General features: G+C 43.1%; 2 protein-coding genes across 7 annotated transcripts; both read left to right on the top strand.

The window, feature by feature from the left end:
• Positions 1 to 1,476: 1,476 nt before the first annotated feature.
• On the top strand, positions 1,477 to 7,552 carry LOC133116742 (PI-PLC X domain-containing protein 1-like). Of its 2 annotated transcripts, none has more exons than XM_061226650.1 (6): positions 1,477 to 1,916; positions 2,356 to 2,492; positions 3,446 to 3,574; positions 4,085 to 4,246; positions 4,618 to 4,798; positions 5,904 to 7,552. In XM_061226650.1, exons 1-6 carry the CDS (start codon positions 1,793 to 1,795, stop codon positions 6,149 to 6,151), a joined length of 981 nt encoding a protein of 326 aa, XP_061082634.1. In that variant the 5' UTR covers positions 1,477 to 1,792; the 3' UTR covers positions 6,152 to 7,552. The 2 variants fall into 2 exon arrangements, with proteins under 2 accessions (XP_061082634.1, XP_061082636.1); XM_061226652.1 differs by having other exon boundaries at positions 1,782 to 1,916; positions 2,360 to 2,492.
• Positions 7,553 to 7,673: 121 nt separating this feature from the next.
• On the top strand, positions 7,674 to 14,091 carry LOC133117081 (PI-PLC X domain-containing protein 1-like). Of its 5 annotated transcripts, none has more exons than XM_061227196.1 (7): positions 7,674 to 7,730; positions 8,747 to 8,940; positions 9,877 to 10,013; positions 10,445 to 10,573; positions 10,968 to 11,123; positions 11,530 to 11,713; positions 12,276 to 14,091. In XM_061227196.1, exons 2-7 carry the CDS (start codon positions 8,841 to 8,843, stop codon positions 12,536 to 12,538), a joined length of 969 nt encoding a protein of 322 aa, XP_061083180.1. In that variant the 5' UTR covers positions 7,674 to 7,730; positions 8,747 to 8,840; the 3' UTR covers positions 12,539 to 14,091. The 5 variants fall into 5 exon arrangements, with proteins under 5 accessions (XP_061083180.1, XP_061083181.1, XP_061083179.1 ...); XM_061227197.1 differs by lacking the exon at positions 7,674 to 7,730 and adding an exon at positions 8,302 to 8,437; XM_061227195.1 differs by lacking the exon at positions 7,674 to 7,730 and adding an exon at positions 8,502 to 8,616.
• Positions 14,092 to 14,215: the final 124 nt, after the last annotated feature.

A 14,215-nucleotide genomic window follows, 5' to 3' on the forward strand; every position in this document is an offset into this window, starting at 1 on the left:
CTGACCAGGAATATGTGGGTTACTGTACATAAAGGATGGATGGATGGATGGACAGATGCACTGACATCTTTAAACATGAGAATATCTCAAGATTGTGGAATAAATAAGGTCTATCCACTTGACCTATGAGGACTGAAAGTAATATCGAAATTACTGCTGACTGAACTATTTTCATAAACACAAATTTGTACTTAATCCCATCCTTTATGCCTTTGCCTTAGGCAGGACAAGGTTTCAGATCTAACACAATGGATAAAATAATGAAACTTCAACAAGAAAATTAATTTAGAGTCAAGTGCTGAGCCCAGAAAATTTAAATTCAAGGTTGCTTCTCAAACAAAAGAATAAGGTAACCCTGCTAAGTTGCCCACACATAATGTTTAGAAAATGAGATTTGCTCTCATTATGTATTTATTAAGTACAATGCAAGTCTTTTTTTTTTTTACTTTATTTGTGGGAACTGCTACCTTGTTGTATTTATAAAGCATCCACCTTGATTTTAAGTCCTAGCAGTTTGCAGACTCGTGGTGTTCAGGGGACTCAGCCGTGAAATTAGCCACCTTTTGCTCTGTGATCATTTCCACCCGCAGGTTTGTTCCCGCAGTCTGTTCTCTTTTAAATGGCGCTAAAGTCTCCGCGCCATAACATACTGCAGACCAGGGCTCCCCTGTGGGACTGGGTATCACCGATCTCTTCCTAAAATAGTACAAATACTTCTGTCTAATTGATAGCCATTAACAGTTAACCACCATTGAGTGGTTGTGATGTAAAGTCATTTTGGCATATAATTTTTTTTTTTTTGGTAAATCAATAAATCAATCCATTTTTATTTGTATAGCGCTTTTAACAAAGGGGCTTTGTCACAAAGCAGCTTTCGTTAGGTATCTTTACTGGGAATTTAGGAAGTTGATCTTATAACCTCCTATGGTCAGGCTATTAACTTGAGTCCCCTGTCCTGTAGCGGACATGAGTCTCTGGTCTTAATCTCAAGAACCATATAACCAACCATATTGGAAAACTACACTACAAGGGGCATTCAATAAAAATAAAAATAATATTTTCCAATACAACATGTTTTGTCATCCAAGGCCAAGGTCTCAGGAGGTTAAGGAGAGAACGTACTTTTTGAAAATATTACAAGATACAATGCTCTCTGTACACATTTTTTTAAAACTAAGTTTATCATTTTTCCCTCTCAATAAAAGGAAACAATTGTTGAGTAATTGTGTTATTACATAGCACGTATAGATTTAGTATTGTATCTATGTGTTTACCTATAGCCTAATAGCGTAATCGATAGGCGTTTTGTAAAGTCTCTATTTCTGAATAGAAAAACTTTGCCGCGAATAGAAAATACAAGGAATGTGTGTATTTTAATTTCACGAAAACGCAAAAAACCGTGCACGGTCCCTAACTTTCATACAGTCCTTGAAAAACTGAGGGCGGGTTGTAATGGTACGAAAGACTAATCGGGCGTAATGAACTACTGCTCTTATATCACGTGATGGATGCATGGTTCTCGTTTTTTTGGCATGCATATACTGCGGAAGCATTGTACGTTTGTTTATCAATGTTTCATAAATACTGGGCCATCACTGATCTTCATCGACATCGCGCTGTAGCTAAAGGCTAACGACTGCTAGTGCTGTTTTGGATGAATACATGTATTGCCTAATCGATTTCCTCACGCCGAACGGATAGGCGACCTATGCATTGTTCTTACGTGTATTTATGTCTTACGTGACATTGTCCGTAATAACACTGACGGTATTTGCTATCGTGCACTGAAAGTATGGCGGATGAAACGGCAGCACTTTGCAGAGACATTAGCATCAAACCGCAGGACCATGCGGACTGGATGTCCCAGCTACCAGAGATACTACGGGATGAACCCCTGTACAACCTCGCTATCCCAGGTTGGTAGAATAGATGCAAAAATAGTTTTCAGGTTCTCCCAAATATTTTGAGACGTCATTAGTCATCATTGATTCGGGATGCTGTGCTACCAGGATAAACAAGTCTCTGACCCACCATACATACATATGGTGGGTAGCATACATAACTTATACTAATAGCTACGGAATCGTGCCGTAATGACATGTTGCGTTCCTTGATTAATCAATACAGCACCCTATTTGTTCCGTATTTAGTTAACTACACAAAGGAAGTATTTCGCGCTACTGAAGATCTGGCATAATCAGATGGCACAAACGCGTGCGTGTTCCTTTAGGGTTGTCATTGAAAGCGGCAGCCAAAAAGGCACTTTTTATAATTCTGAAAATAATAAATCAAAATGGAAACACACATACGTGCTGTAATATATTGTCCCAAACGGTGTCCCAATCTTTTCTGTAGGCAGCCATGACACTATGACCTACTGCTTGGACCTGAGTTCCCCACTGCAGGAGTCGATGCCCCATGCGCTGAAAGTACTGGACCGAATTATTCCCTGCATCATCCGGCCGTGTTTGTCAAAGTGGAGCACCACTCAGGTACTGTCCACACATCCATCCATCCATCCATTATCTGAACCCGCTTATCCTGATCAGGGTCGCAGGGGGGCTGGAGCCTATCCCAGCATACATTGGGCGAAAGGCAGGAATACACCCTGGACAGGTCGCCAGTCCATCGCAGGGCACACACACCATTCACTCACACACTCATACCTACGGGCAATTTAGACTCTCCGATCAGCCTAACGTGCATGTCTTTGGACTGTGGGAGGAAACCGGAGTACCCGGAGGAAACCCACGCAGACACGGGGAGAACATGCAAACTCAGCACAGAGAGGCCCGGCCGACGGGGATTCGAACCCAGGACCTTGCTGTGAGGCGGCAGTGCTACCTACTGCACCTTCCGTGCCGCCTTCTGTCTGCACATATGACCGAAAATTCCCGCGAGATTGTTATTCTAAGCTGGTCTTTTCTGGTCAAATCTGGTCTGTAGCGGGTCAACGCTTGTTAAATTTGTAGCCAAATTTGTGAACTAGCTGACTATACGGTAGGCCTCTCACTTGTTCAAGCGAAAACAAGAAGTGTCAAAAACACAGCTATAAAAAAACCAGCTTGGCCAGTTTTGGCTGGTTTAAACTGGAATTTTCAGCAGTGGGAATCCAGACAGTTTGTTTGAAGATAATACTGTTTAATTTAATAATATGGATAATTCTGTTCACAGCATGTTAGCTTATTGTATTTATTTCCCCTGAGCTTTCAAAAGCTTCAAAATATAAAGTTTATTAACACACTTTGTGTGTCTGTGTGTGTGTGTGTGTGTGTGTGTGTGAGTGAGAGAGAGCGAGAGGGTGTTGCATACCCTGGTGTAAAATCCAGCTATCACCAGCTTGAAATACCAGCTGCGACGTGTTTCAAAACCTAGCTTGAGCTGTTTTTTTTTTTTCAGCGGGGGTAGACACTGATGAAAACTTCCCTTAACTCTTCTCATTCAGGTGCAGAAAATCTCTGCCCAGCTAGACATTGGGATAAGGTACTTTGATCTCAGGATCGCCCATAAGGAGCATGACACCACCAAGGCCCTATACTGTGCCCATGGTGTTTACACTCTCCTGACAGTGAAGGTGAGCTGTGATACGTTGATACACTGCATCTTGTGATTGTCACAATAGTCTACTTCCATTAGCTTTTCCGTTCAAGTAACAAGATCATATCTTATTTATGCTCCACACCTTACCAAACGCTGTTCTATTTTAGTTCTCACAATTGTGTCTCTCATTATTAGAAGGGTTGCGTTCGCTCGGATGTTGTTATTTTTTTTTTACTACTTTTGTTTGGCAACGTAACCTGTTTATCGTTTTTATTATTGTGTTGTGTTGTATAAAAGCGGCTTCATAGATACAATCCATCGTCAGATTAACCTACAATGCCCAACTCCTTATCTTTGTTGTGTTCTTAGCATGTATGGTTTTGCACTTTGTTGTGCGTCGCTCTGGATAAGAGCATCTGCCAAACGCCTATAATGTGTAATGTAATGTAATGGAGCTGTGAGAGGCTTCACAATGTACGCAGGCGTGAAGTGAGACAAACGCTAATGAAATAATAAGCAAGGATTTTCCACATTTGCTGCTCAGGACGCACTCAAGGACATCGCAGAGTGGCTCACCTCCCACCCGAAGGAGGTGCTGCTCCTCGCCTGCTCCACGTTTGAAGGGATGAACACAGTCCTGCACCAAGACTTAATTCTCTTTCTGAAGAGCCTGTTCGGAAGCAAGATCTTCCCAAGAACATGTGAGGTGTGAGACATTGAGAAGCCTGGGACTGTGTGGAGATCCTTGATCCTTTTTCATGCCTAATTCGTTGATCGGTTCTCACAAATTTACAGATGACTGAATGCACTTTTATGAATAACTGGGCCCATGCTGAGCAATAATAAATAAAAAAAATACATATTTTAAAAATATCAACCTAATATATTCTAAAATACTGTTATCAAAGAGGTCAGCCAGTAGCTTTAGATTCCAGAAACATAGTAAAGTGCGTGTGATAAATTTCAATTGTGTCAAGGCCAGAATATGAACAAAGACAGAGAACAGGAGGTCACCGACCTCTAACCTTTGACCTTGACCTGCGTGACTGCAGATTTTTTTTCTATGACTTGTTTCAGAAACCTGCTACCCTGGCAACGTTCTGGAAGCTGGGCCACCAGGTCATTATCTCTTATGATCACTCGGCTGCCTCTGGTCACGAGGAGCTGTGGCCAAAAATCCCGTACTGGTGGGCGAACCAGATCGACCCTAGTGGGGTCCTCTCTTATCTGAAGGAACAGCAGAAGGGCGGAAGGCCAGGTTGGTCAGAATCGATGTTCCTCCAGACATCCGTACAGAGAGCTTCAGCACAACGGTCAAAATACACCCAGATGCTACAGAGACAAAACCGTTTAGAAACAAAGAAAATGTAACTTGAACACTGAAAAAGAGACCTGCAATCTCAGTTTGCCCAGGTTTTCTCCTTTTCAGAAACCAATTGAATTCAGGATGTGCAATTCATGTAGGAATTCAATGGTTGCTGTGCAGTAGACAGTAAAAAAAGATAAATAAATAAAAAGACAAAAATTGTATTTAAAAATAGAAGCTCGTTTTTGAGCATTTGTGAAACAGCACTTTTTGATAATTTGTCATTCAGCACTTAGTCATATTTCTTTGCATTATTCAGCGAGGCCATAAATCACAGGGGAAACTATTTTGACACCTCACAGCAATAATCCGAACACCGCACTACACAAGATAATTTGTGCCTGGATGATAAACATGACTCAAGCCCTCATGTGTTTTATTTATTAATTTAAAATTTTAACTCAATTTTTATCATTCAGATTCAGTCACTGAATCACGTGTGTGCACTGGCATATTGCCGCAGTAACCACGGTAACCCGAGATGAGAAAATGTCTCAACGCTGAGTTATCTATGACTTTGGCTCTTTTAGCTCTGGTGCTCCACTGAAGTGGAAACTTTGCAACAGCTTGAAAACATAAAAACACTGACAGGTCATTAGGCTCGTACTGTGCACAGTGTACAAGTCATATTCCCTTTGGGGTTTCAGTTATTTTGGGTTTTATTAAGTTATATTAACTTTAAAATGTTTTTTATTTACTTATGTATTTTTATAATAATAATAATAATAAAAATAATAATAATAATTATTATTATTATTACCATAACAGGGCAGCCTGAAGCGTAATGGTTAAGGTACATGACTGGGACCCACAAGGTCGGTGGTTCGATCCCCGGTGTAGCCACAATAAGATCCGCACAGCTGTTGGGCCCTTGAGCAACCCTGCATTGCTCCAGGGGAGGATTGTCTCCAGCTTAGTCTAATCAACAGTACGTCCCCTCTGGATAATACCTGGATATATGACGGTAACCCTTAGGTTTGGTCTTTGTGCTCTGCAGACGGATTCTTCGTGGCAGGCCTGAACCTTACTGAAGACACCAAGTATATCCTCACACATCCCTGCCAGTCCATTAAGTCTCTGACGCTCCAGAGTTCCCCTCAGTTTTTGGACTGGGTCAAGGAGCAGTCTCCCGGACCGGGCTCCGCCTGTCTGAATATCATCTGTGGGGATTTTGTTGGCAACAGCGATTTAGTTTCCATTGTCATTGACCTCAATAACAAACTTGCCGAGAGACTGACTTCATGATGCAGCGCCAACCCAATAATAACCTGAAGTATAGTATTTTATACTTCAGAATACTTTTAAGTGGATGTAAAGTGTATATCAAGAATGAAGAGTATACTTTTTCACACGGGAAGATAAATTCTACATTTCCTGGTGGAGTTTTTGGGGCATAGTAGGTGAGATGGTGGTTGCATTCAAAGTAGTTCAAAGTGCTTTAATTCCCAGCTTTGACACATTGGCCTTTCTCAGCCCTGCTGTTTAACACAATGCAGAGTAATGCTCGCCCACTCATACTTATAAAGGGATAAATGGTGTTACAAATAGACATCTTTGGCACAGGAAACAACTGCCAAGCTGGACGCATCCGTAGAGCAAACCGCCTGAACACTTTCAGACTTTTTTTCAGGCTTCCCCCGTTCGTTTCCTGTCACAAGAGCAGAACTGGTGGGTTAAGACGCAGTCAGTAGTAGTATTCTGTTGTGATCACAGGAGTACAGTTTCTGAGCCGGAAACAGTGAAGATGAAAACAGTTAAAAGACAATGAAGGCTCCCTTGTTTGTTCCCTTTCAGAAGAGCAGAACTGGTGGGTTAAGATGCAGTCAGTAGTACTATTCTGTTAGGATCACAGGAGTTCTGAACCGGAAACAGTGAAGACGAAGAGACAATGATGGTGGCATCGCCGTGTTACTGATATAAAATGAGCCCCTTTGGTTTGGACATGCTTCGCAGCTTCATACAGCCCTCATTCATATTCTTTGTATTATTTAGTGAGTCCATAAATCATAGGAACAATATTTTGACACATCACAGCAATAATAAAACACTGCACTTTACTTTTCTATTTTTATTTATTTATTTACTAAAATCTGTGATTAATTTGTTACTCTTGCTCCTGTCAGCATTTCTATCCAAGTTTACATTCTCTTTTTTAAGTGCATTAAGCACTGTTTGCACATCTGTGTTGTGCTGTGCTGTGCTGTGCTGTGCTGTGCTGTGCTGTGTCGTGTCCCTACCTCCCTGTGAACCTTAATTGTTGTCTCTGTGACTTGCTTTGTGTATCGGTATTTTTAGTTGGCTAGGTAAGCAGTGTTTGGATAGTTGACTTTGGTCACTTTTGCTCTGTTTGTTTGTTTCTTTTGTTCTAAAAAAAGAAAGAAAAAAAAAGACCCTCGTCCTTGTCTTTGTTGTACAGGTAGCAGCTGAAATTGTACTTCCCTCTAGGGTCTTTCAGCGAACTTATCCCTGGTTATGGGTATGCACTTTGTTGTACGTCGCTCTGGATAAGAGCGTCTGCCAAATGCCAATAATGTAATGTAATGTAATGTGAATATTAATCGCTTCATTTATATGTTCTTGCTCATTGCTTCGTGTTTTAATCGTTGTTTTCATTGTGCCAAGTGAAATATATTACTCAGTATGATATTATTGTCTCGTTGTCTGAACATTATTTCACAGATCTACCTAAACTTATCGACGTTTGATTAGTTAGTGTGGTGTTTGTAGACGCACCCTTGTCAAGCGACGCCATTGCCTTTCCTTTAAAGGCGAACTACACCCTAAAAATCAACTACCGTTTCTAAATTTGTCCACCGATAATATGGTAAGGATTTTTTTGTTTTTGTTTACAGTATACTGGTATTATAGTTATCCTTCTAACAACCGACCAAACTGCCTGAATGGTGCGTTTTGATCCACTGGTGCAACCTCGCGCAGACCCTTGCCCTGCCCGGGGTAATACACAATACAACGATGTTTCTTTCGTAACTTTGACATGTCCTCTTCATGAAATGGATGTTCGTAAAAAAAAATGTTTTTTCCCCCCCTGCGATAGTCATTAAATTAATCAATGATCAGTGAGACGTGCAGAAAGTGTAAAACAAGAAGCCCCCCCCCGACTAAGGGAATACCAGCCTGTCATTTTACCTACTGGTTGTATTTACTACATATTTGCAGTGATGGCCCTCGAGTGGTGCACCCCGAAGCATCATCTGCGTTTTCAGTAGGTACTACGTTTGACACTGTTTGCTTAATAACAAAATGCGCTTTCTGACACGTTGCACGTCTCCTCCCGGGGTAACCTCTGGAAGAACGAGTTTTAGCGAAGCGCAGAAATGCAATGCAGATCACTTTAAACCTGTAACATGTAAGACTGCAAATAAGAATATGTGACTAGTATATTCTTCACTGGACATTCTAGTGCTGGTGTAACAATCCCTGCTGGTTATTGAGAGTAATGGGGTTTCATCACATACTCGGGATTATGCGGGGGGGAAGGGTATAAAATACCCCCTCTACAAAGGGTTAAAGGTAAGGTTACTTCTCCTCTCCGAAACTTCCTGAAATGCTTCAAATGTTTCTTCTCCCAGTTCACAACACCAGAGCCCCAACGCGCTGTCGGCTCGTCAGGATTGCATAATAAATCACTTTAGTCTTACTTTAAAACGCCACATTTATAATATTTACTGGGATCAGACACAAGTCAAGAGGTACAGCATCTTTGTATGTCGACGCATTCTACAGAGGTATTTAATGTCAATGTTGATATAAGCTATTATAAGCTATTATTTTATGAAAGCTCGCTCACTGTCTGGGGTTGTCTCTGTGATTCCTTTACAGCTTGCGGTGAAATCAAAATGGCACATTTTCCCTTTTAGAGATATATCGTTTAAGAATAGCTAATTGGTACCTTCCATCTGGAAGTCATCTGAAAATGGCTTTGTCTACTGTGAATGACCAGAATTGCGAAGACTGGATGTCAAGACTCTCGCCAAAACTGTGGAACATTCCCCTTTACAACCTTGCCATTCCAGGTAAAAAATAAAAAAAACCGCGACATTGTGCAATAGATTGATATAAAAATGTTTTGTATGTAACGTATTATCTTTGTGTGTCCGGTAGGAATATTGTGTCTTTTTAATTTTACAGCACAGTAGCCCATCTTACCTAAGTTTACGGTCCATAAAGAGTTTGGTTTTATGGTTTATCCTGGTTTTAGCCCCCTAGCGACGTAAAAGGTGGATTGCAGGTGATAAGTTGTTGGGAGTTACCAGCGATAGTAACCTCCCCCCCCCCCTCTGGCGTGTTGTGTGGCTTATACGGGTCCTGTGTTATGACCATGTTTTTAGATTTTTCTATGACAATTAGAGGGATCTAGTACTGTGGTTAGTATTCATCTAGTACTGTGGTATGCAGTGTGTGCCTGGCAGTATAAATGGTAAATTTGTATATATTTGTATAATGGTAAATTTATATAGCGCCTTTATCCAAAGCGCTGTACAATTGATGCTTCTCCATTCACCCATTCATACACACACTCACACACCGACGGCGATTGGCTGCCATGCAAGGCCCCAACCAGCTCGTCAGGAGCATTTGGGGGTTAGGTGTCTTGCTCAGGGACACTTCAACACAGCCCGGGCGGGGATCGAACCGGCAACCCTCCGACTGCCAGACGACTGCTCTTACTGCCTGAGCCATGTCGCCCCATATGAGTCTAGCACTGGTTACAGGTCTGATCCGGTGCTTAGCAGTACATGCCCATTAGACCTTGATGCAGCAACACCTAAGAAGAGATGACTTTATGATGATCTACTTTAAGAGACCGTGTGCAGGTGTATCTGAGGGATAATCAGTGATTTAAGGGTAAGCCGGCTAACGGTGATTTACTAACACAAAAGCCACACAGCCAAAGAGAATGACAGAGAATGGTGATGGAGTTTTTTTTTCAGATGCTTGTTCTCTTGCAGGCAGCCATGATACAATGAGCTATTGCCTGGACATCAGTTCCCCACTGGTCAGATCTGAGTCCCAATCTTTCAGACTGGTGGATGGCCTCTTTTACTGCCTGACCCGTCCCATCATATACAAATGGACAACAACACAGGTCTGCTCCTTTTTAGCATCATCCGTTTAGCACCTTTATAATAATAATAATAATAATAATAATAATAATAATAATAATAATTTTTTTTTTTTTAATTTGGCTCCTCCAATACCACATGCATTTTGAATATCTAACTTGTAAACTATGTGCATGCATGCACCCTCACTCATGCAGTGAAAGTGGCACTTTTACCAAGGGAGCCACCCAGTAACCTGGACCGTTTTAACGTTCTTTAGCATTCTTTATCCGTTCTTTAGTCAATGACAATGTGGGCTGTGCGGGCAGTCAGCCCTACTGCAATGCAAATGTCCTTCAAGATGTTTGAGAATGATCCCAATAGGAAACACTGGTGATTTTAAATTAAGGTTAAAATGAAAATTTCCTGTCGTGTCAAATGAACGTAATTGCCTCCCCCGTGCTACTGGCAACAGGAGAGCGATGTCGTGGAACAGCTGAATGCGGGAATTCGATACTTTGACCTCCGAATTGCTTCCAAACAACACGATTCCTCCGGCGACCTTTACTTCACTCATGTCATCTACACGTCGGCGAAGGTGCTGGTGAGTTTGATGTCTGTGACTCGGCACTTTGGGATACAGACGGCAGGAATGCTGTCTGTCAGGTTATGGGAATCCTTTACAAACCGAGAGAGAGAGTTTGCCACTCATCACAAAACAACGACCACAATGACCACAGAGCCTCTCTCTGTACAAACACAAACCTGTTTCCTCAGTAAGTTTGAAGCATTATAATGTGGCTGTTTGAACTTGTTTAGGCATGGGGTGTGCCCTGCCAAAAGTGCCATCCGAAATATATGAAAATATGAAAATCCTGTGGATGCAGATGCGTGCTAAATGACCCATGGGAATAAGAGGCCGGGCCAGTTTGTTTTTTTTTAGTTTGCCCAGCCGTCTCAAAATATATTGTTTTTGAATATGAATTAATCTTTGGCAGGAAACCATGGAGAAGATTGCAGTGTGGCTTGACTCCCACCCAAAGGAGATCGTTATCTTGGCATGCAGCCATTTTGAAGGCCTCAGTGAAAAGTGTCACGAGCGATTCATCCTTAACTTGAGGAGGATTTTTGGCCGTAAACTCTGCCCGTCCAAGGTGAGCCATCAAACCGTATTTAAAACATCTACGTTTCTCAGTGCTCCCTAAGAAACCAAAAGCCAAAAAGCAATGATCACAATGGCAAAAAAAAGTTTGTAGTTGTAGGATTGCATCTGTAGAGTCTTGAAATTGTCCATTGCCTGTGGTCAATACTACCTAAAATAAAATAAATATAAATAAATAAAACAGACTTTTTGAGTGAAAATATAGGTATCGCTCAGGGTGACCTCATATCAACTGGCAAAACTGATCGCTCGAAAGCCGGCTCCTCGGTGTGGGCCTCTTGCGAGACCAAATAAGCATGCTGAATCTCATTAAAACCTGTGACGATGCGGCCCAAACGTGTGTCGAATCGACGCAGACGTGCAGACGGTGAACATCCTGTCCTGCCTTGCCCGTTCAGGGCTCTGACCTAACCCTGGGGGGCCTCTGGAGGTCCAGGCACCAGGTCCTGCTGTCCTACGAGGACGAGGCCGCAGCCAGACACCGGGAACTCTGGCCAGACATTCCGTATTGGTGGGCAAACCAGCGCACTGCCCTGGGAGTCACCACCTACCTGGACCGGCAGAGGGAGAAGGGACGCCCAGGTGAGCATCTCAGGAGCATCTCAGGAGTGCCATGAGATGCCTGGCGCTCGCTGGGCCCTGTGTCCCCGTGGAGCCAGTGAAAGCTCGCTGCATCTTGCAGAAAATGCCACACTGCATCCCGTGATGCCTTTAGAAATCTGGACTGAAGAAACATTTGCTACATTTGCTACATCACGTTTTAACCATTTGAAGAGTAGGTTTTTTTCCAAGTCAGTGTTCTGGAACCTAATTTCTCTGGATTAATTACCAGTAGTGATTGTGACATCAGCATTAGAATTTTCAGCTGAGAAAATTCTAATCACATATTTGTAATCTTACACCTTGGGGGAACTATAAAACATTAAAGCTTTAATAAAGCACTGGCTTTGTGGGGTTTTTTTACGGGTTTTAAATGTTTAAAAATAAATTTCCTGGTGCCTTGGAGAGCTGGCCCTTAATGGGATGGAATCAAAGAGTCCAATTTGGGGCGCATTAAGTAAATAGCAATAAATATTCATGAGGTTCAGTAACTGTGCTGTGCTTGTCATTAAAACCGCTTTTAAATACTGCTTTCCCCCTATAGAGGACTTCTTCGTGTGCGGCCTGAACCTGACGGCCGAAAGGCGCTACATCGTGCAGCACCCCTGCGCCTCCCTGCTGAAGATCAGCCTGGAGAACCACGAGTCTCTGCTGGACTGGCTGAGGCAGCAGCACCCCGGCCCAAGCTCTGACAGCGTCAACATCGTCGCCGGGGACTTCGTGGGGACCGCGCCCTTCTGCGATCTCGTGATCTCGCTCAACGAGAAGCTGGCTCGGCCCGCCGCGTACACAGAGCCCGTCCTGTAGGCCAGCGGTCCCCCCAACGCTGCTCCTGGTGAGCCAGGGTTTCGCTTCAACCCTCGTTCAGAAAACCGTAAATGGTTGGCATTTATTTAGTGCCTTTATCCAAAGTTGATGCTTCTCATTCATCCATTAATTCACCCATTCATGCAACAACAGCGATTGGCTGCCATGCAAGGCACCAACCAGCTCGTCAGGAGCATTTGGGGGGTTTAGGTGTCTTGCTCAGGGACACTTCGACACGCCCGGGGCGCGATCGAACCGGCAACCCTCCGACTGCCAGACGACTGCTCTTACCGCCTGAGCCAACGTCGCCCCCGACAGCTGGAGATCTCGTTGAGCTGCTAATGAGTTCAATATATTAGGGTGGAATTGAACACCTCCAGGACTGTAGATCTCCAGGAACAGGTTTGGGGACCACTGCTGTAGACCGAGCCCCATTCTGTGATCTAGAAGGACTGGAGGGCCGGTCTGCTGCTGAACTTCCTTTAAGGGCAAATTTTTTGGGGGCATTTTCAGGCTGTATTCAAGCTTTCAGTAGATTTTATAGCTCTTTTTCCATATAGGCTGCTGACTAACATCTGAGGACATGGTCAATTCAGTGTCCACCTCATCCATGGCGGTTCAGAAAAACCATACTATCCTGTTAAGTTTCAGCACAGCCCATAAAAATCTATCCAGGTGGGTACATTGCATTACATTACTGGCATTTGGCAGACGCTCTTATCAAGAGCGACGTACAGTTGATTAGGCCAAGCAGGAGACAATCCCCCCCCTGGGATTACAATGCTAGGTTAAGGGCCTTGCTTAAGGGCCCAACGGCTGTGCGGATCTTATTGTGGCAACCCCGGGATTAGAACCACCGACCTTGCGTGTCCCAGTCATTTACCTTAACCACTACGCTACAGGCCACCCCACAAAGCTGAGGATTACTGGGATAGCTGGATAACTGTGCTTAGCAAAACCCAGAACAGCTCTTGTTTACGTCAGTCTATGTTCCAGATCTGGGAGGGGTCTGGGTTTCACTCAGTAATGCTGCTTTGTGAAATAACCCACCAGGATAGAGTGTGATGAGCTTTGCTGAAACTAACACGATAGTATGTATGTTTGTTTGTTTTTTTTAACCCCCAGATTAACAATGTATTTTATCCCTCATTTTATTCACTTTTCAGTGAAAAATGCACTCTTGAATACTACCTCTATTGTGTATATTGGTGCTGCAGGGCAGCACAACAAGGCCCGATCCGTTTCAGGATTTTATGCCGACTTCTGTTCTTAAGACACATGTATGACTATCAGCTACAGCTGCAGACTGAGAGTGTATCCTAAAGATTTTTACTGTGCTCAAGTGCAGGCTTGAACCAGGGTCATTTATAGGGCTGTCAGCAAATTACAAACAAGACAATTGGTTGAAACAAAAATCAGTACGCAGACCTGACCTTGAGGACTGGAGTTGTGCATCCCTGATGGACTGTATAGAGGACCAGGGTCTATCCTGCTGACAAAAGCAGCACAAGCTAGGTTTTGAAACAGCTGGTAGCTGGTTGATCAGTTCAGACCAGCTCAAGCTATGTTTTGAAACAGCTAGTAGCTGCTAATTTCAAGCAGGCTAGAGACCCTATGAAATGTTGCTCTTGTCCAAGCGCCTTGTTCAATGTGCACATACCCCAGACTTCCCCGGAT

This window comes from Conger conger, chromosome 17, assembly GCF_963514075.1.
Source record: "Conger conger chromosome 17, fConCon1.1, whole genome shotgun sequence".
Taxonomy (NCBI): domain Eukaryota; kingdom Metazoa; phylum Chordata; class Actinopteri; order Anguilliformes; family Congridae; genus Conger; species Conger conger.

Excerpts from the sequence above, each read along its gene's own strand:
- LOC133116742 (XM_061226650.1), top strand. The coding sequence starts at position 1,793 with ATGGCGGATGAAACGGCAGCACTTTGCAGAGACATTAGCATCAAACCG. Across the intron at positions 1,917-2,355 it reads GTACAACCTCGCTATCCCAG|GCAGCCATGACACTATGACC; the intron begins GTTGGTAGAATA and ends TCTTTTCTGTAG. Across the intron at positions 2,493-3,445 it reads CAAAGTGGAGCACCACTCAG|GTGCAGAAAATCTCTGCCCA; the intron begins GTACTGTCCACA and ends CTTCTCATTCAG.
- LOC133117081 (XM_061227196.1), top strand. The coding sequence starts at position 8,841 with ATGGCTTTGTCTACTGTGAATGACCAGAATTGCGAAGACTGGATGTCA. Across the intron at positions 8,941-9,876 it reads TTACAACCTTGCCATTCCAG|GCAGCCATGATACAATGAGC; the intron begins GTAAAAAATAAA and ends GTTCTCTTGCAG. Across the intron at positions 11,124-11,529 it reads GTAAACTCTGCCCGTCCAAG|GGCTCTGACCTAACCCTGGG; the intron begins GTGAGCCATCAA and ends TTGCCCGTTCAG.